The sequence below is a fragment of the Hylobates moloch genome, unplaced genomic scaffold (genome assembly GCF_009828535.3).
Source record: "Hylobates moloch isolate HMO894 unplaced genomic scaffold, HMol_V3 SCAFFOLD_5, whole genome shotgun sequence".
Lineage (NCBI taxonomy): Eukaryota > Metazoa > Chordata > Mammalia > Primates > Hylobatidae > Hylobates > Hylobates moloch.
Window position 1 is genome coordinate 103,827,217 of NW_026652280.1, and position 19,146 is coordinate 103,846,362.

At 48.9% G+C, this 19,146-nt stretch overlaps 1 protein-coding gene across 7 annotated transcripts in view; it reads left to right on the forward strand.

Moving 5' to 3' along the window:
• Positions 1 to 19,145, forward strand: part of PI4KB (phosphatidylinositol 4-kinase beta) — a 37,385-nt gene extending 18,240 nt beyond the window's left edge. For 3 of the 7 annotated variants that reach the window (XM_032154667.2, XM_032154670.2, XM_032154668.2), the window contains 11 exons: positions 1,204 to 1,248; positions 3,684 to 3,911; positions 5,139 to 5,366; positions 7,843 to 7,952; positions 9,193 to 9,297; positions 9,524 to 9,647; positions 12,222 to 12,487; positions 16,736 to 16,868; positions 17,138 to 17,258; positions 17,813 to 17,875; positions 18,246 to 19,145. In XM_032154667.2, the coding sequence (XP_032010558.1) occupies positions 1,204 to 1,248; positions 3,684 to 3,911; positions 5,139 to 5,366; positions 7,843 to 7,952; positions 9,193 to 9,297; positions 9,524 to 9,647; positions 12,222 to 12,487; positions 16,736 to 16,868; positions 17,138 to 17,258; positions 17,813 to 17,875; positions 18,246 to 18,427 (1,605 nt within the window). In that variant the 3' untranslated portion in view covers positions 18,428 to 19,145. Of the gene's footprint in view, positions 1 to 1,203; positions 1,249 to 3,683; positions 3,912 to 5,138; positions 5,367 to 7,842; positions 7,953 to 9,192; positions 9,298 to 9,523; positions 9,648 to 12,221; positions 12,488 to 16,735; positions 16,869 to 17,137; positions 17,259 to 17,684; positions 17,762 to 17,812; positions 17,876 to 18,245 lie in introns of all 7 variants that reach the window. The other 4 variants (XM_032154675.2, XM_032154672.2, XM_032154673.2 and 1 more) reach the window with 4 other exon arrangements.
• The last annotated feature ends 1 nt before the right edge of the window (position 19,146 follows it).

A 19,146-nucleotide genomic window follows, 5' to 3' on the forward strand; every position in this document is an offset into this window, starting at 1 on the left:
CTCCAGTCCCCAGATTCTTCAAGGAAGGACCTGACTATAGGACCTCCAGCTAGAATAGAACTGAAACCATGGAATTGAGTTCAAGTGGATGCTTGAATCTACTCAGCAGATTTCAGAGTAGAAACTCACTGACCACTGCCCTCCTGCCCTGGGAGCTCTTAGGACTTTGTCTGTTAAGTCTAACCCCCCGCCACCTCAACGTCCCCCCAACCTAGATTTGTGCACACATGCTGCCCCGTTCCCTGCCCTGGTAGACCATGTTGGACAGAACCCAGGATGAGCCCTGTGCGTGAGTGTTGCCTCAGAGCTGCTGAATGAGAGTTTGACACCATCTCTTTCCCCTGTTTTGCACACGGACACGTATGACACAGGAATGGGGTGATGTTTAGATAAATCCTCTGGGCTGGGACTAGGACAGCTGCTATCCAGCTAGTCAGCTTTCTAGATGGATATAGCTAACTCCCCAACTTATATCAAAAATTGTAATATATTGATTGTCATGTGGATACCCTGATAGGAAGCCTAAGGAGGTTTGGTAGATAAGAGATTGATTTATCCTTCACTCCCATCAGCATCCAGCCCAGAGATTTTGGGCTCATTGGTCTAGGATGCTCTTTGTCACACAGGTTCAAGGTTGGGATTCAACTTCCCAGGGTGATAATGAGGCTAGAGAAGAGGTATACCTGCCACTGCAAGTTTACCTTTTCTTCCTCCCTGAGGTTTCCAAAAAGCTGGAGGAACATGGGGTTTCCAGTATGGAAGCCATGCATCTTATTAAGTTCAGTCCTGTGGTGGTCCCCATGGAGAAGGATTTGGTTGAGAGCATGTGAGTGGGTAAAAAAAAAGAGCAGGGAAGCTTGGCAGTGCAGTTACTGCCCTAGGGACCCAGCTTTAGAGCTTTGGCCTATAAGGAAGATCCATTCAGTTGAGAATAGAAGGGAATAAAGTGAAAAGTAGAGGCTGCTTTGTCTCTTCAGTCCTTCTGACCTTAAAGTCTTAGCTGCCCTTCCAGCATCTCCCACAAGTGGTCAAGCATCTGGGCAAGTAGCATTTCTGAGTTGACTTTCTTTTATTAAAGCAGAAAGGTAGAACTTCACTAGAGAAGCAGTTACGATCCAAGTTGGAGCTAAATTCTTTACCTTTGTCTCTCTCCCCTCCCTTCCCACCCCCTCCTTCTCCCTTTGCCCTCTGGCCCTTTCCCAGGAGCTCTCCTCCAGCACCGAGAGTATTGATAATTCATTCAGTTCCGTAAGTGGGGCCAGGCTGGGACGGGGTGGCAGGCTCCCCCAGTGGCCGCATTTCCTCTCCGTCCCCAGGTCTTCTGAGCCCCCAGGCCAAGGCTGTAGTTAAAATGCCCCTTTTCTTACTGGGAGATCAGCTCCTCCCTCCCAGACCTTCCAGATCTTCTGGAGTCCCCCTGACCTTTGTGGTGGAAATCCTGAGCCCAGGCTGAGATGAGCTCAGCTGATCCTTCTCTCAGAGACAACTGGAGTACAGTGCTGCTCAGCCCCCAGCTCCTGAGTGTCTGGAGCAAACAGCTGGGAGAGAGGTAGAATTCACTCCTGGACTGGAGCCAAAAACTGCCTGGCAGAAACCCCCAGGATCCTGTTTCTCCCACCCAGAACCCTTTCCCCATGGCTTCTGCCGTCAGATTATCAAATATTTATTCATAATCTTCTAAATGCTAGGCCCTGTGCTGGTGAGCTGACTCCAAAAATAAATAGGACTTGGCCTGAAGGAAAGTTTTGCCTCTCCACAACTGGTTGTCTTTTTTAACTTCAACCACATTTTTTCCAGGTCTGAGTTCTTCCCTTTTCCCAGCTCACTGCCCAGGATGTTCCTTAATCCCCTCTCCTTTCTTTTTCCCTCTGGACTAACCCCTGACCCTTTGGTCCCACAGGGTCTTGGACCTTGTTGCTGGGCAAAGACGTGAGAGGAAATGCAGGACCTCTGGGAGTTTGAATGATTTTTTTTATATTTTCTATTTGATTTGTCTATCAAATCAGTTTTCTCTGTTCTGTGCTAATCCCCTTTCAGTCATGACTCCTATCTCCTCCCATGTGGCAGAGCCTCTCTCTTGAGGCCTGGGGTCACATTTCCAACATGCTCACGTAACTTAGGGGCCCCTAACCCAAATGCTGATTTGAGAATGGGAAGGAATTCTGCCTTTTCTAATCTGAGATGATTATGAATTGGTTGGGGTAGAGGGTCCTTGGGACAGAGATCAGTTGCCGTCTGAGTGGATTCAGATGAAGGAAGAAGTGAGTCTTCAAATTTCCTCTTATTTTCTTTCTCTATTAGACCCCCAGGATATTTCCAGGGACCTTAGAAACCCAATTCCATTGTTTTCCTTTTCTTTCTCTCTTTTCAACAATGTCACCTAAAGCATTCCTGAAGGATTCAGACACCCTCTTTCAGTCCCTATGTGGCACTCTGAACCATCTCCCAAGAGGCAGAGGCCAGGATGAGCTTTTCCTTTGAATCCTGGCACTGTTGCACACGCAGAGGTAGGCCTGATACTCCCCAGTTTTCAAAAGAAGCTCTTTTAGAGTGTGAGGGAGCAAGGATAGAAATTCTCTCAATCCGGAAACTAAGCAAGACACACGGAAAGGGAGAGAAAGGCTCAGTGAGTCAAATGCTGTTTCTACAAGAGGAGGAGAGATTGTTCTTATCCAGCTGAGGGGAGATGGGATGGGGAGTTGGGTGGCTATCTTGATAAAATGCCCCTTGCGGTAGAAGGGCTTAGACTGGGAAGAGAGCCCTTCTTCATGTCTAGCTGAGTCCCTCTTTTCCCCACCTGCACCTTAATTCCAAGACCAACTTTGCCCTTTCTGAGGATGACTGAATTACCCAGCACAAGGAGCCAAACTCACAGCAGGGAATTAATATGGGGAACCTAGTCACTGAGAGGTAGGGGAAGAGGACCCAAAGAGGAGTCACTAAGAGACAGGCCTTCAGGGCCATCATCAAGGGCTAAAAGGAGCTGTTGCTTTCTCCATCCACCTACCTCCTTCAATCTGCTTTTTCTTTCTCCTTGATTAATGCAAAGTCTGCTCATCGGCTCATCCTCTTTCCATCCCCTGCATGTGCATTGACGCCTTGCAAGAGATTGTGGGACACAGACAGGGGGATACCATGGAAATCAACAGAAGTAATTTGAATGACGAGCATCTTCCCTCTGAAAGTGGAAATGTTGATGTGGGGCTCCCTTCTCTAGCCTTGCGGGACTTGGCAGAGCCCCTCGGCAGAGATCTAGCCCAGGGATCCAGATGGGGAGAAGGACAACCCTGTTCTTGAAAAGGGTGAAACAATTCTGTAAGCAGCTCTTCTCTCTGTGGCCCTGGCTAACCTATCCAGATGTTGTCCCCCTGCTCACTCTGAAGCCTTGGTACAGTCCTTAAGGAACCCAAGTCCAAGAGAAGAGGAGTGCATCCCAGTTACCTGGACTCATGGCCTCCCTTACCCTCAAGGGATAGCCTATAGGGAAGGAATGTGCTGGCTATTCTCAATTCAAATTGTGAAGGGTGGGTGGAAGCTCCTACTAAGACTAAAAAGCAGCTCTTTTCCTGGAGTTCTCCAGATACTGGGATCCCCGGCCTGCATGGCCAGGAGTGACCGAGTGGGTAGGCCATTCTATTCTATGGTTTCTTCACCATCTTTTTTCTTACCCCAAACCCCTGTAGCCTGTTCGACTGGCTCCTGAGAGAGAATTCATCAAGTCCCTGATGGCAATCGGCAAGCGGCTGGCCACGCTCCCCACCAAAGAGCAGAAAACACAGAGGCTGATCTCAGAGCTCTCCCTGCTCAACCATAAGCTCCCTGCCCGAGTCTGGCTGCCCACTGCTGGCTTTGACCACCACGTGGTCCGTGTACCCCACACACAGGCTGTTGTCCTCAACTCCAAGGACAAGGTAGATGGGTTCTGGCCCAAACCCCTACCCTGGACGTGACTCTTCACCCATGGTTGTTCAGGGTTTGTGTGTATGACCAGTGATGCCCCCACCAACATCCTAGATAGACTCCCTTCATAGTTCATGATGCATATGTCAACCACGGCACTGTCTCAGTGCGATTGTGATTTTGAGAGCCCCCCTATATCCCTTTTTGGGCTTTGTTTTTCTGGACCAAAGAAACCTAATCTTTTTAGCTTCCTTCTTGCTGTATCTTTGGAGAATTGCTCTTCACCCCACCTTATGGTCATTTTGGTAGCTTTTCTCCAGCCCTTCTATAACTCTTGGGCTTTCCAGATACAGCAACCATAAGGACAGAGAAATATTTTGTTTATAAGACCTTTTCTGATAAGAATGAGCAGACAGAAGGAGAGAAGGATGCCCAATTCACACTGGAGAGAGTTAGCTGAATTTGTGTGCTGACTGGAATGAGTATTCGTGGTTCAGATTCTTCTTTTTTTTTTTTTTTTTTTTTTTGAGATGGAGTCTCACTCTATCGCCGAGGTTGGAGTGCAGTGGCACAATCTTGGCTTACTGCAACCTCTGCCGCCCAGGTTCAAGCGATTCTCCTGCCTTAGCCTCCCGAGTAGCTGGGATTACAGGCACCTGCCACTGCACCCAGCTAATTTTTGTAGTTTTAGTAGAGACGGGGTTTCACCATCTTGGCCAGGCTGGTCTTGAACTCCTGACCTCATGATCCACCCGCCTCGGCCCCCCAAAGTGCTGGGATTACAGGCGTGAGCCACCGCGCCCAGCCCATATTCTTCTTTCAAAGGAAATATTGAAGTTTGGGACGCTCCTTGGGACAGTGCCCAGCTTTGTCCCAGTCTTTTTGTCCACTGTAGCTCCCTGGGCCCTGTCATCAGGACAAGCCCACAGAGGCATCTAGGCCTCCCTTAGAGCCTGTAATTGATAGTCTAGAGTGGTTTGGTCCAAGTGCATCATCTGTACATTTTGGAGCTCAGTTGAAACATTTTGAAGACTTATGCATTCTCTCACCCAAATTCTTTACATAGGTGATCATAGGACAAGTATCTGCCCTAAATACAGTGTTCATAATTTCAGAGGACTATTGGATGAAGGCTGGAGCTAGGAGAAAGGACAGCAGGAAGAACCTTGCTAACAGAGTTGAGATTTGGGGGTTAGTGGTGGAAGTAAGTTGCAAATACTGTCTCACTCTTCCCCCAGGCTCCTTACCTGATTTATGTGGAAGTCCTTGAATGTGAAAACTTTGACACCACCAGTGTTCCTGCCCGGATCCCCGAGAACCGAATTCGGAGTACGAGGTCCGTAGAGAACTTGCCCGAATGTGGTATTACCCATGAGCAGCGAGCTGGCAGCTTCAGCACTGTGCCCAACTATGACAACGATGATGAGGCCTGGTCAGTGGATGACATAGGCGAGCTGCAAGTGGAGGTGAGGAAGCTTCAAGGAGGTAATGCTGGGTCACAGGAGCTTTCTCCAGGAGCTTTCACTATATTGGAAACAAGACAGCATATCCCAAGGCAGGGTAAGGCAAGTACCCAAATGAGTGGTGAAGGTAGTGAGGGGTAAGAGGGGGAAAGCTCTGAACAACTCTAGTCTGGAATAGATTCAGGAGCTCGTTTTCCAGGTGAAGGAATTCAGATTTAAATGTAAAGAGGAACTTCTAGGCCAAGGGGAGTGAGGGAAATTTAATGAAAATATTTATTGAACACCTATATAAAGTTGTCATAGAATAGCAGAGGATGAGAAGTCATACATTAATTCATTCAAGAAATATTTATTGAGGGCCTTCTATGTGCCAGACCTGAGTGCTGTGTGCTAGTGAACAAGACTTGGCCCCTGCCTACAAGGGATTTATGACCTAACTGGAAAGAGAACAAGGCCAGTAAGCAAGTAGTTGTAGTGTGGTGAGAGTCAAGTCATGGGGGAAAGGATAGGACATTATAGGAGCAACAGACTTGGGGCGGGCATCACAAGAGATTTCCTGGAGGAAGTAATCTCTCAGCTGAGGCTGGAAGCATGAGTAGGAATTAGCTGGACAAAGAGTGCTGGACAGAGGGAACACTGTGTGCAAAGGCCAGAAGACAAGAGGGAGCTTGGGCCATTATAGGAATTGAAAGAAATTTAGTGTCTGGCTGTGATGTGCAGGTGTGAGGTAAGAAGGGGTGAAGAATAAGACTGGATATGTGGGCATGGACCAGACTATAGGAAGGACCCTGTAAGCTGGGGAAAGAAACTTGAACTTTATTCTGGGGCATGAAGAGCCAGAGCAGAATTTTATGTAGAGCTATTAACACAGCTGGCCAGACGCAGTGGCTCACACCTGTAATCCCAATACTTTGGGAGGCCGAGGTTGATGGATTGCTTGAAGTCACGATTTCGAGACCAGCCTAGCCAACAAGGTGAAACTCCATCTCTACTAAAACTAGAAAAATTACGCCGGGTGAGGTGGTACACGCCTGTAATCCCAGCACTTTGGAAAGACAAGGCGAGCAGATCACCTGAGGTCAGGAGTTCGAGGCCAGCCTGGCCAACATGGTGAAACCCCGTCTCCACTAAAAATACAAAAATTAGCTGGGCATGGTGGCATGTGCCTGTAATCCCAGCTAATCGGGAGGCTGAGGCAGTAGAATTGCTTGAACCCGGGAGGCGGAGGTTGCAGTGAACCAAGATCACGCCACTGCACTTCAGCCTGGGTGACAAGCAAAATTCCGTCTCAAAAGAAAAAAAAAAAAAAGCCAGGTGTGGTAGAGCATGCCTGTAATCCCAGCTACTCGGGAGGCGAGTGATTCTTGAAGCACAAGAATCACTTGAACCTGGGAGGCGGAGGCTGCAGGGAGCTGAGATCACAGCACTGCACTCCAGCCTGGGCGACAGAATGAGACCCTGTCTTAAAATAAAACAAAACAAAAACACAGCCAGGGCCGGGTGTGGTGGCTCACGCCTGCAATCCCAGCACTTTGGGAGGCTGAGTTGGGCGGATCACCTGAGGTCAGGAGTTCAAGACCAGCCTGGCTAACATGGTGAAACCCCGTTCCTACTAAAAATACAAAAAATTAGCCAGGCATGGTGGCGCGCACCTGTAATCCCAGCTACTCAGAAGGCTGAGGCAGGAGAATCCTTTGAACCTGGGAGGCGGAGGTCGCAGTGAGCCGAGATCACACCATTGCACTCCAGCTTGGGCAACAGGAACAAAATTCCGTCTAAAACAAAAAAAAACAGCCAGGTTTCACTTTGCCAAAAGACAGAATCTCTGTCTTTGAGCTTATAGTCCAGTTGGAGAAATTAGACAAGAAAAAAAAATTTAGATATACAATAAAGCAGTGTGTACTAGGTGACAAATGGAGTTGAGAAGAAATGCTCTAGTATAAAGGAGAGAAGAAACTTGACATGGGCCTTGGGGTCTGGTAGAATATTCTGTATTTGGAGAGAGATGAGAAGATAAGATTGAATGACTTAGATTGAAGAAACTGTCAGAAGCTAGTCTGCAGAGGGTCTGCTTTGGACCCTAGGGGAGAACGCATCCCTATCCTTGGGGGACTGTCAGTGAGGCTGAAATTTTGAGCTCCTGTGATGGTCATGGCAGTGGTTTGCAAACTTTAGTGCATTGGAAGTCTTCTGGAGAACTTGTTAAAAATTCAGACTTTCAGATCCCATTCCCAGTAATTCTAATTCAGATTGATGGTAGGGCCTGGGAATCTGCATTCTGGGTAATTCTCCTGCAGGTAGTTCACATGTTGAGAAATGCTGCTCTGGGCAGCCTGGGGTCCCAGTAACCAACATGGTGTGTAAGCAGAGTTTGAAAGAGAGGGATGAGCATGCTGCAGTGATGGCAAGCAAGCAGGAGGGGAAAGACGGGAGACCTATACTTTAGCACTTCCGACCAGCACTCCCCTGCTTTCTCCAGCTCCCCGAAGTGCATACCAACAGCTGTGACAACATCTCCCAGTTCTCTGTGGACAGCATCACCAGCCAGGAGAGCAAGGAGCCTGTGTTCATTGCAGCAGGGGACATCCGGTATGGCCAGATCACATTGCCCCTCATTTTTCATCCCTCTTTCAGGAACTTCCCATCTCTTTGTTACCTTCCTCTCCATCTCAATCATCTATTGTTGGCCTGTGTCTTTCCCTCCTCTTTCATTCTGTCCTTGTTTGGGGCCACCAAACTTGAGGCAATGAAGGTGTAGGTTGAGAAATTACCTGGGCTACCAAAGAAGGAAATTAAATTTTAAAAGGACTCCAAAGGGATGAAAGCACCAGAGGGGCCGGGCACAGTGGCTCACACCTGTAACCCCATCACTTTGGGAGGCCGAGGTGGGCAGATCACGAGGTCAGGAGATCTAGACCATCCTGGCTAACATGGTGAAACTCCGTCTCTATTAAAAATACAAAAAAATTAACTGGGCATGGTGGCGGATGCCTGTAGTCCCAGCTACTCGGGAGGCTGAGGCAGGAGAATGATGTGAACCCGGGAGGCGGAGCTTGCAGTGAGCCGAGATCACGCCACTGCACTCCAGCCTGGGCGACAGAACAAGACTCCGTCTCGAAAAAAGAAAAAAAAAAACAAGAAAGCACCAGAAGAAGGGGTTTGAGCAGTGTGTCTCAAAGTGGGGTCTGAAAGTGACTGTGTCAGAATCCAGGGGGAGGAAGGAGGACTTGTTGAAAATGCAGATTCCATGCCAGGCGCAGTGGCTCAAGCCTGTAATCCCAGCACTTTGGGAGGCCGAGGCGGGTGGATCACAAGGTCAGGAGATCGAGACCATCCTGGCTAACACAGTGAAACCCCATCTCTACTAAAAAAATACAAAAAAAAAAAAATTAACTGGGCGTGGTGGTGGGCGCCTATAGTCCCAGCTACTCAGGAGGCTGAGGTAGGAGAATGGCATGGACCCAGGAGGCGGAGCTTGCAGTGAGCCGAGATCTTGCCACCACACTCCAGCCTGGGAGACAGAGCGAGACTCTATCTCAAAAAAAAAAAAAAAAAAGAAAAATGCAAATTCTAGAGACATACCCATTCTGAATCAGCCTTGGTAGAGGAATATGGAGGGCCTGGTAATCTTAATTTTAACATGATTACAATCACTAAGTTAGCAAAAAGGTGTCATTGGTTATGTTTTCTTCCATGAGTCCCTTTCAGCCTGGGTTCCTATCTTTGTGTGTCCAGAATCCAGGACACAGTGCAGGAAATGTCAGTATAGACTGGGCATGGGGCTTGGGGGTAGCTCCTCCAAGCAAATGATGTATTTTCTTCCTGCCAGCCGGCGCCTTTCGGAACAGCTGGCTCATACCCCGACAGCCTTCAAACGAGACCCAGAAGATCCTTCTGCAGTTGCTCTCAAAGAGCCCTGGCAGGAGAAAGTACGGTGAGTTGGGTGTGGGTCTCTGAACCCCTCTCAAAGCTCAGAGGCAGTTGCAAGTGCTCACTGCACCAACTTTATTGTCCATCGGCCTCCAAAAAAATCTGTCAGACTTCCAGGCCATCTGCGTCCTTGCCCTATGGGGTGTTTGCTTGGGATTTTTTGTGGAAGCCATGTCTCTTGTCCTCACCCTGGCATCAGCCTTTCACACCCTTTACTTCTCTCTTCACAGGCGGATCAGAGAGGGCTCCCCCTACGGCCATCTCCCCAATTGGCGGCTGCTATCAGTCATTGTCAAGTGTGGGGATGACCTTCGGCAAGAGCTTCTGGCCTTTCAGGTGTTGAAGCAACTGCAGGTAAGAGAAGAGAAGGAGAGGCCAGGCACAGTGGCTGTAATCCCAGCACTTTGGGAGGCCGAGGCGGGTGGATCACGAAGTCAGGAGTTCAAGATCAGCCTGGCCAAGATGGTGAAACCCTGTCTCTACTAAAAATACAAAAATTAGCTGGGCGCAGTGACAGGCGCCTGTAATCTCAGCTACTTGGGAGGCTGAGGCAGGAGAATCGCTTGAACCCAGGAGGCGGAGGTTGCAGTGAGCTGAGATCGTGCCACTGCAATCTAGCCTGGGCGACAGAACAAGACTCTGTCTAAAAAAAAAAGAGAAAGAAAGGGGAACTCAGCCCAACTCCAGCCAACCTGAGGTGACTACACAGATTATTCTGCCGGGGACTACCTTCCTGCCCAGGTATAAAACAAAAGCAGAGTAAAGAAAAGCTAGTGCGACTTTCCCCTGGGAAGAATAGCCATAGGAACAGTGCCACAGCGGCCTCTTTTGGCCCTTTTGTGACCTGCACCTGCCCTGTTCCAAGTCTGAACTTTAGAGTGGTAGGTTTGCCTTTTAGATCAAAACTTCCAAAATGTCCTGGCACCCTGGCATGAGCCTATAGTCTCAGCTAGTTAGGAGGCTGAGGCGGGAGGGTGTCTTGAGCCCAGGAGTTCTGGGCTGCAGTCCGCTATGCCAACTGGGTGTCCGCTCTAAGTTCGGCATCAATATGGTGACCTCCTGGGTATAGGGGACCATCACGTTGCCTAAGGGAGGAGTGAACTGGCCCAGGTCAGAAATAGAGCAGGTCAGGACTCCTGTGCTGATCAGTAACAGGATCGAGATTGTGAATAGCCACTGCACTCCTGCCTGAGCAACATAGCAAGACCCTGTCTCTAAGAAAAATATGCATTTGGGGTGCAGCAAACCAACATGGCACATGGATACATATATAACAAACCTGCACATTGTGCACATGTACCCTAAAACCTAAAGTATAATAATAAAAAAGAAAGAAAAGAAAAATATGTATTTGAAGAAATCAGCATTTCTTTTTTTTTTTTTTTTTTTTGAGATGGAGTTTTGCTCTTGTTGCCCAGGCTGGAGTGCAATGGCATGATCTCGGCTCACCTCCGCCTCCCAGGTTCAAGCGATTCTCCTGCCTCAGCCTTCTCAAGCAGCTGGGATTATAGGCATGCGCCACCACGCCCGGCTAATTTTGTATTTTTAGTAGAGATAGGGTTTCTCCCTGTGAGCCAGGCTGGTCTCGAACTCCCGACCTCAGGTGATCCTCCCACCTCGACCTCCCAAAGTGCTGGGATTACAGGTGTAAGCCACCGCTCCTGGCTGAAGAAATCAGCATTTCTAACTGAAGTGAGCCAAAAAGAAAATTTTGCGGAGGCAAAGTTTAGTGACCCACCTTTTCCTAGTGTTAAGTGTGTGCTAAGGCACATGGAAGACCAATTTATTTATACAAGGCACTGAGATTTTTTCAAGAAATAGCTGTCAAATCTCAAGGTGAAGATCTAAATGTGAACAGTTTACTAATGCACTACTGAAGTTTAAATCTGTGGCACAATCATTGTAAACATGGGGTTCATTTCTCTAAATTGATTTCTAATCTGAAATTACCGGAAAACTTCCTTTCCCGTTTTTGCCAAACTCAATTTCTGGTTTTTGGCATATATCCATTATTCAAATTTAATGCCTCTAATTTTAATGCCAACACAATTGGTTGTAATCAAATTTTTAAATAATAATAATTTGGTCCTCCCCCTTTAAAAAAACAACATAAAAACTTCCCAAATGGTCTGTAGCAGGTAGGTTATAGTGTGCTGAAATATTGATCTTCTGATCCCCCTGGGTTGGTCACCTGCAAGCCACTGAATTTGTTTAATACTGTTCTTTATACCATATAAATATTTTCATTTTCCAGAGAAGTCTTCTCTGGACCTAAATCCTTTCCCTTTTTTTTTTTTTTTTTTTTTTTTCTCGGAGACAGTCTTGCTCTGTCACCCAGGCTGGAGTGCAGTGGTGCAATCTTGGCTCACTGCAACCTCCACCTCCTGGGTTCAAGCGATTCTCCTGCCTTAGCCTCCTGAGTAACTGGGACTACAGGCATACACCACCACGCCTGGCTAATTTCTGTATTTTTAGTAGAGATGAGGTTTCACTCTCTACTGAGGTTGGCCAGGCTGGTCTTGAACTCCTGACCTCAGGGGATCCGCCCTCCTTGGTCTCCCAGAGTGCTGGGATTACAAGCATAAGCCACCATACCTGGCCTCTTTTTTCTTATTATTTGAACTTACAGCTCCCATTCACCCTGCTTGAGAGGGGATAGTGAAGTTTCCTGTTCTCCCTGCCTGTCTTGGGCTTTCTACTTAGGTGATACCTTTTCCCACATACCTGAGTGTAGTTTCCTGACTTTGTCAGGCCCTAGACTTCCTTTCAAAACTCCCTGGTCCTCACTGGGATAAGTGAGTCTTACTCACTTGATGGCTTAGAATTCAATGCTACCAAGGAGAGAGGTTGGAGAAAGGGAGGAGTTTTAGCCTCCTTCTCTAGTTTTGAGAAAGATAAGAGTCCTGTATTCTCCATGTCTCCTCACAGTCCATTTGGGAACAGGAACGAGTGCCCCTTTGGATCAAGCCATACAAGATTCTTGTGATTTCGGCTGATAGTGGCATGATTGAACCAGTGGTCAACGCTGTGTCCATCCATCAGGTGAAGAAACAGTCACAGCTCTCCTTGCTCGATTACTTCCTACAGGAGCATGGCAGTTACACCACTGAGGCATTCCTCAGTGCCCAGCGCAATTTTGTGCAAAGTTGTGCTGGGTACTGCTTGGTCTGCTACCTGCTGCAAGTCAAGGACAGGTAGGTGACTTCTGCTGCTCATCCTAACATTTCTCCAGGGTTCTCTCTGTCCCTCCGTGTGTAGTTCTTAATTACTTATTACTGCCCTCTATGGCAAAGATGTGAAAAATGAAACAATATATATTTAACCAGAGACAGATGTGTTCACATGACATTAAGTCAGGAGGCAGACTAATAAGAACTAGGGTAAAAGGGCAAAGAAATGAAGGATTTATGGGAGGACTAAGGGTTTGAGTGAGCAGGGTCTTCAAGGACAAGGGAGAATGATGACAGAGGAAGCTGCAGGGGAGGTACATCCCAGCTAGAAGAAATAATTGAATGTGATTAAAGCACAGACTGCACTGCATGGCAGTGGAGTAGGAGGTGGTACCATCAGGCAGGTAAATTGAGGCCAGTTGAAGAAGGGCCTTCATTGTGAAGCTTGGGTGTTTTATTTTGCAGGCAGAGGAATGACATGATCCAGTCTGTGTTGAGTAAATGCCCTGTGGCACTGTGGGTGAAGGTGGATGTAATTGGGTGTTTAGCAACAAAGCGAGAGATAATAGGGCCCGGCACTGAGGGTAGTGGTTAATGACTGAGAGCAGAAAGGAGAAACATGATGGAGATGAAGTGGAAACTCTCAGCCATGAACTCTCCTCACTTCTTATTCCAGCATATGATTTCCACAGCTTTTAAGTATCTGTTGTTTTGCCCAGAGCTGTCATTTTTTTTCAATATCACATGACCTTGATGAAAACTAACTACACATATAGGTGAGGTACATAATGTACAAAGATAATTACACCATCTAGGCCCTGCCTTCTAAGAGTATCTCCCAACAGTGACCCAGGGTCTCTTCCCTGAATGCTCCTATGAGTTCCATCTCTAGACCCTCAGCACAGGGCAGCTGTCCTGGAAAGGTGGAAATGCAGTGGCCAGTGCTGCTGGGGCTTCCAGTAACATGGTGGCCCATTAAGATCTAGCTAACAATGGCTGGGTGTGGTAGCTCATGCCTATAATCCCAGCACGTTGGGAGGCTGAGGTGGGCGGATCACGTGAGGTCAGGAGTTTGAGACCAGCATGGCCAACATGGTGAAACCCCATCTCTACTAAAATACAAAAAAAAAAAAATTAGCTGGGCATGGTGGCAGGCGCCTGTAATCCCAGCTACTTGGGAGGCTGAGCAGGAGAATCGCTTGAACCCAGGAGGCAGAGGTTGCAGTGGGCCAAGATGGCACCATTGCACTCCAGGCTGGGTGACAAGGGTGAAACTCCAACTCAAGAAAAGAAAAAAAATGATATATATATACATACACATACATACATATATTAGCTGGGCTTGGTGATGCACACCTGTAATCCCAGCTACTCAGGAGGTAAGGCAGGAAAATTGCTTGAACCCAGGAGGCAGAGATTGCAGTGAGCCAAGATCATGCCACAGTACTTCAGTCTGGGCAACAGGGCGAGTCTCAAAAAAAAAAAAAAAAAAATCTAGCTAACAAGGCCGAGGCAGGAGGATCGCTTGAGCCCAGGAGCTCGAGACTAGCCTAGGCAACACAGTGAGATCTCGTCTCTACAAAAAATAAACAACAATTAGCCGAGCATGGTGGTATACAGCTGTGGTCCCAGCTACTTTGGAGGCTGAGGTGGGAGGATCACTTGAGCAGGAGGTTAAGGGCAACAGAGTGAGACCCTGTCTAAACAAAACAAAACAACTAGCTAGCTAGCTAACAGAGCAGCTTATTAGAAATGTAGCATCTAGGCCGGATGCAGTGGCTCACGCCTGTAATCCCAACACTTTGGGAGCCTGAGGCAGGTGAATCACCTGAGGGACCAGCCTGACCAACATGGCAAAACCCCATATCTACTAAAAATACCAGAAATTCGCCAGGCATGGTGGCGCATGCCTGTAATCCCAGCCACCCAGGAGGCTGAGGCAGGACAATTGCTGGAACCTGGGAGGTGGAGGTTGCAGTGAGATGAGATCACGCCACTGCACACTAGCCTGGGTGACACCGAGACTCCATCTCAAAAAAAAAAAAAAAAATTAGTCTTAGGCTGGGTGTGGTGGCTCACGCCTGTAATCCCAGTACTTTAGGAGGCCGAGGTGGGCAAATCGCCTGAGGTCAGGAGTTCGAGACCAGCATGACCAACACGGTGAAACCCCATCTCTACTAAAAATAAAAAATTAGCCAGGTGTGGTGGCAGGCGCCTGTATTCCCAGCTACTTGGGAGGCTGAGGCAGGAGAATCACTTGAACCCAGGAGGCGGAGGTTGCAGTGATCCAAGATCACACCACTGCACACCAGCCTGGGTGACAGAGTGAGACTTCATCTCAAAAAAAAAAAAAAAAAAAAGAAATCTAGCATCTATTAAGTTCTGCCATGGCCTGACATTCTTATATTTAAACCAGATGAAAACCCTGTCAGACACGTGTTTCCTCATGAGGGAAATAACAGTCAGGTAGCTTTTAGACCCTGTGCTCATTCCACCCTGCCAGCCCTACAAATGGACCCAGGCTCTGCATTTGAGAGCTGTAGGAGAATGTAATTTTTTTTTTTTTTTTTTGCGAGACAGAGTCTTGCTCTGTTGCCCAGGCTGGAGTGCAGTGGCGTGATCTCGGCTCACTGTAACCTCTGCCTCCCAGAGTTCAAGCGATTCTCCCACCTCAGCCTCCTGATTAGCTGGGATTACAGGCATGTGCCACCACGCCCAGCTAATTTTTGTATTTTTAGTAGAGACGGGGTTTCACCATGTTGGCCAGGCTGGTCTCAAACTCCTAACCTCAGGTGATCCTCCTGCCTCAGCCTCCCAAAGTGCTGGGATTACAGGCGTGAGCCACCGCGCCCGGCCGAGAATGTAATTATTTATAAGGAATTTGACTGCAAGCTTCAGACTATCTCAAAGTGTCAAGATTTTGAACTCAGGGCCCAGGGAGCCTAGAGCTCAGCCCTGGGATTGAGTAAATGGGTGGCAGGGAAGCTGGCACTAGTCAGGCCCCAGGGCTTTCCTTTAGGAAATTAGTATGTTTGGAAAATGAGAGTCCATCCTCTAAAAAAGGAGGGATAGAGGAAGGCAGGTAGCTGATACGTCGTTCATAGTACCTCAAAAAAGAATAGATATAGTCGAGCCATGAATGGAATCAACCACTGGAAAGAAGTGGCAACAATGAAAGAGGCCCCTTACTGGAGTCAGGTTTTAGGATCTCTTTAACTGCTTCAAAAGTAGTCCTAAGCAGCTTTCCAGCTGGAGCTAACTCTGGTAGTGAAGAGAGGCTATGGGCCCTTGGGCGAGTAAATCACTTCCTCTCTCAGGGCCTCTGTTTCTTCACCTGTAAAATGTGAGGTGAACCATGACAACTCCTAGAACCACTCTGGCTCACAAGGTTGTGCCTGGATTGCTAAATCTTTAGTGTTTTCCCTGAGCTGGGAAGAACTCAGGTGGGACTAGGTTCTCCTTTTGTCCCTCCTCTTTTGGCCAAACCAACCCCAGAGAAGGTGGCCCTCAGACCATGAGCTCTTAGCCTAACAAAGCCTCTATTGACACTGAGGAGGCCAGTTATGCTGAATAGACCAGGCCTCACATGCTTAGCATGTTAATTGTTCCTTCTGCTACTGGCCATTCATGTGGGAATCACAAAGACCTGGGATTTATCTCCCTTTAACTCTTCTACAGCTGCCCTGTAGTACTGCCTCCTGAGACTTTTTTACATAAGTGATTTAAAACTTACCCCTTGAAGCCCCCATGCTATTTTACATTTCAGCTCCACTCAGCCTGCTTGCCTCTGTTGTTGTTCCCTTCTGGTGAGGCCTCTGATCTGCAGTGGGCTGACAAGAGTTACAAATAACCCACAGGTAAACAGGCTCTGAATGGAGCCTCCCCTGAGTAGAGCACTTGGCCTCTGTGACAGCTGGCTGGAGCCGCAGAGGCCCTCTTTCCTTGCTTCTGGATTCTCTACTAGATTGGGATAGTTTGGGTGCCAGAAGTGCAATTTCTGGGAAATTGGGAGAATCTTAAACTATTTTTATTAAATTATTAATAGCAATTTCAGACCCCATAGCCTTTGTTAGCAGTTTTCTTTTCTGATTTCCTTTCCACTGATAGCTTTAGGTCCTAGGAAACTGGACAGGAGATTGGAGTTACTGGCAGCAGGAAACATGGCAGGGGACCCCCCCTGCCTGGTGTCATGTGGCCAGTATTGCTGTTTAAGGTTCCAGCCTCAGTCAGACTGACTACTGCCTCTTCCTCTCCTCTATTCCCCCTCCTCAGACACAATGGGAATATCCTTTTGGACGCAGAAGGCCACATCATCCACATCGACTTTGGCTTCATCCTCTCCAGCTCACCCCGAAATCTGGGCTTTGAGACGTCAGCCTTTAAGCTGACCACAGAGTTTGTGGATGTGAGTCAAGAAGGAGAGGTGCCTCTGGGGTCATTGTATTCTTTCTCTGTCGTGGGAGGGGGAGCTGATGGGCTCCCTGCAAATTAGGGATGAACAGAACAGGCAGTAATTAGGGGTGAGGCAAGGAGATCCTGGGAGCTTCCTGCCCAATAAGGAAGGGGGAAATAACAGGGCCCCAAGAGGAGGAGGAGTTCTGCTAGGCCAGTCAGGACAGGGACCATCCCCGGTGTAAGACCCCTTGTGCACACAACGCTCTCTTCCCTTTCCAGGTGATGGGCGGCCTGGATGGCGACATGTTCAACTACTATAAGATGCTGATGCTGCAAGGGCTGATTGCCGCTCGGAAACACATGGACAAGGTGGTGCAGATCGTGGAGATCATGCAGCAAGGTGGGGCTGGGGTGAGGTCAGGTGCCATAGTGCCTCAGGCTTCCCCTTTAAGTCGGAGCCCTGGAGCATAAGAAAGCTGATCCCACCCCGAGACTCGGGTTGAGGGAGGGGGGTTCCCAGAGGGTTTCTAGCTGTGGTCCAGTGCCTTGTTTCTCCTTTAGGACATTCCTTCTGACCCTGGTAAGGCTAAGTCCAGGAGGTTGGGGAAGGGGATAGCAGCACCTGCCTCCTCGGCATCTTTAGGGAGAAAACAGGCCCATTTACAGCCTCCTGGTCCCTCACTTCCCCACCCCTGTCCAGCTCTGAGTTTCTCAGTCTCCTTCAATCTCTCTTCCGCATTCCACTATGACCTGATTGCCCTGTCCTCTGCCACCCTTCAGCTCTGAGAAGTATTTCCCCTCTCATCATTATCTCCTTCCACTACAGTCTTGCCATCTACAGTCTTTTGCCCAGGATCCCCTTCTGTCTTCATCCCCCTCCTCAAGGCTCCAGGTATATACCAGGTCTGAACTGCCAGTCTCCCTCTCCTCCCCATTCCTGCCCCTACCCCACAGGTTGTCGCCGTTGCTCAGGATCATCCCCATCTGGCCCCATGATGACAGTGGCCCAGGTCATCTGTGAGTGTCAGACGTAGCATAGGCAGAGGTCTGCAACCAGATAAGTGCCCAGCTCAGGGCCCACTCCCTCCAGCCTCCTCCCAGCCTGCCCTCTGGGCCCCTCCACCCTTACTGAGGGAGATGTGGTGTTGGTCCCCTTTCTTCCTCTGCCCACATGCCCTCACCTACAGAGAGGCTTAGGCGTGGGGCGATGAGGGGATCCTGCCGGTTCTTTCTCTCTGCCCAAGCAGAACTGCACCCACATCATCAAGGACCTGAGGTGGGAGGAAAAGGGCACTTCAGATGCCCCAGCTCTGTATTTGCTGTGGCTGACACCACTGCCCCTCCCTCCTGTCCATCCATGACCCTGAACTCCCACTGCTTCCCCCAGGTTCTCAGCTTCCTTGCTTCCATGGCTCTAGCACCATTCGAAACCTCAAAGAGAGGTTCCACATGAGCATGACTGAGGAGCAGCTGCAGCTGCTGGTGGAGCAGATGGTGGATGGCAGTATGCGGTCTATCACCACCAAACTCTATGATGGCTTCCAGTACCTCACCAACGGCATCATGTGACACGCTCCTCAGCCCAGGAGTGGTGGAGGATCCAGGGCACCCTCCCTAGAGGGCCCTTGTCTGAGAAACCCCAAACCAGGAAACCCCACCTACCCAACCATCCACCCAAGGGAAATGGAAGGCAAGAAACACGAAGGATCATGTGGTAACTGCGAGAGCTTGCTGGGGGGTGGGAGAGCCACCTGTGGGGTCGACTTGTTGGGGCTTCCCTGCCCCTCCTGTTCTGTCAGTATTACCACCAGACTGACTCCAGGACTCACTGCCCTCCAAAAAACAGAGGCAACAAATGTGAGGGACACCGGGGCCTGCCTTCTCCTTGTAGGGGTCTCTGAGAGGTTCTTTCCACAGGCCATCCTCTTATTCCGTTCAGGGGCCCAGGAAGTGGGGAAGAGTAGGTTCTCGGTACTTAGGACTTGATCCTGTGGTTGGCCACTGGCCATGCTGCTGCCCAGCGCTACACCTCCCAGGGACCTACCCCTCCCGGGGACCGACCCCTGGCCCAAGCTCCCCTTGCTAGCGGGTGCTGTGTGGGCCCTGCACTTGCTGAGGTTCCCCATTATGGGCAAGGAAGGGAATTCCCACAGCCCTCCAGCGTACTGAGGGTACTGGCCTAGCCATGGGGAATTCCCTACCCTGACTCCTTCCCCAAACCCAGGGAAAAGAGCTCTCAATTTTTTATTTTTTATTTTTGTTTGAAATAAAGTCCTTAGCCACTTGTG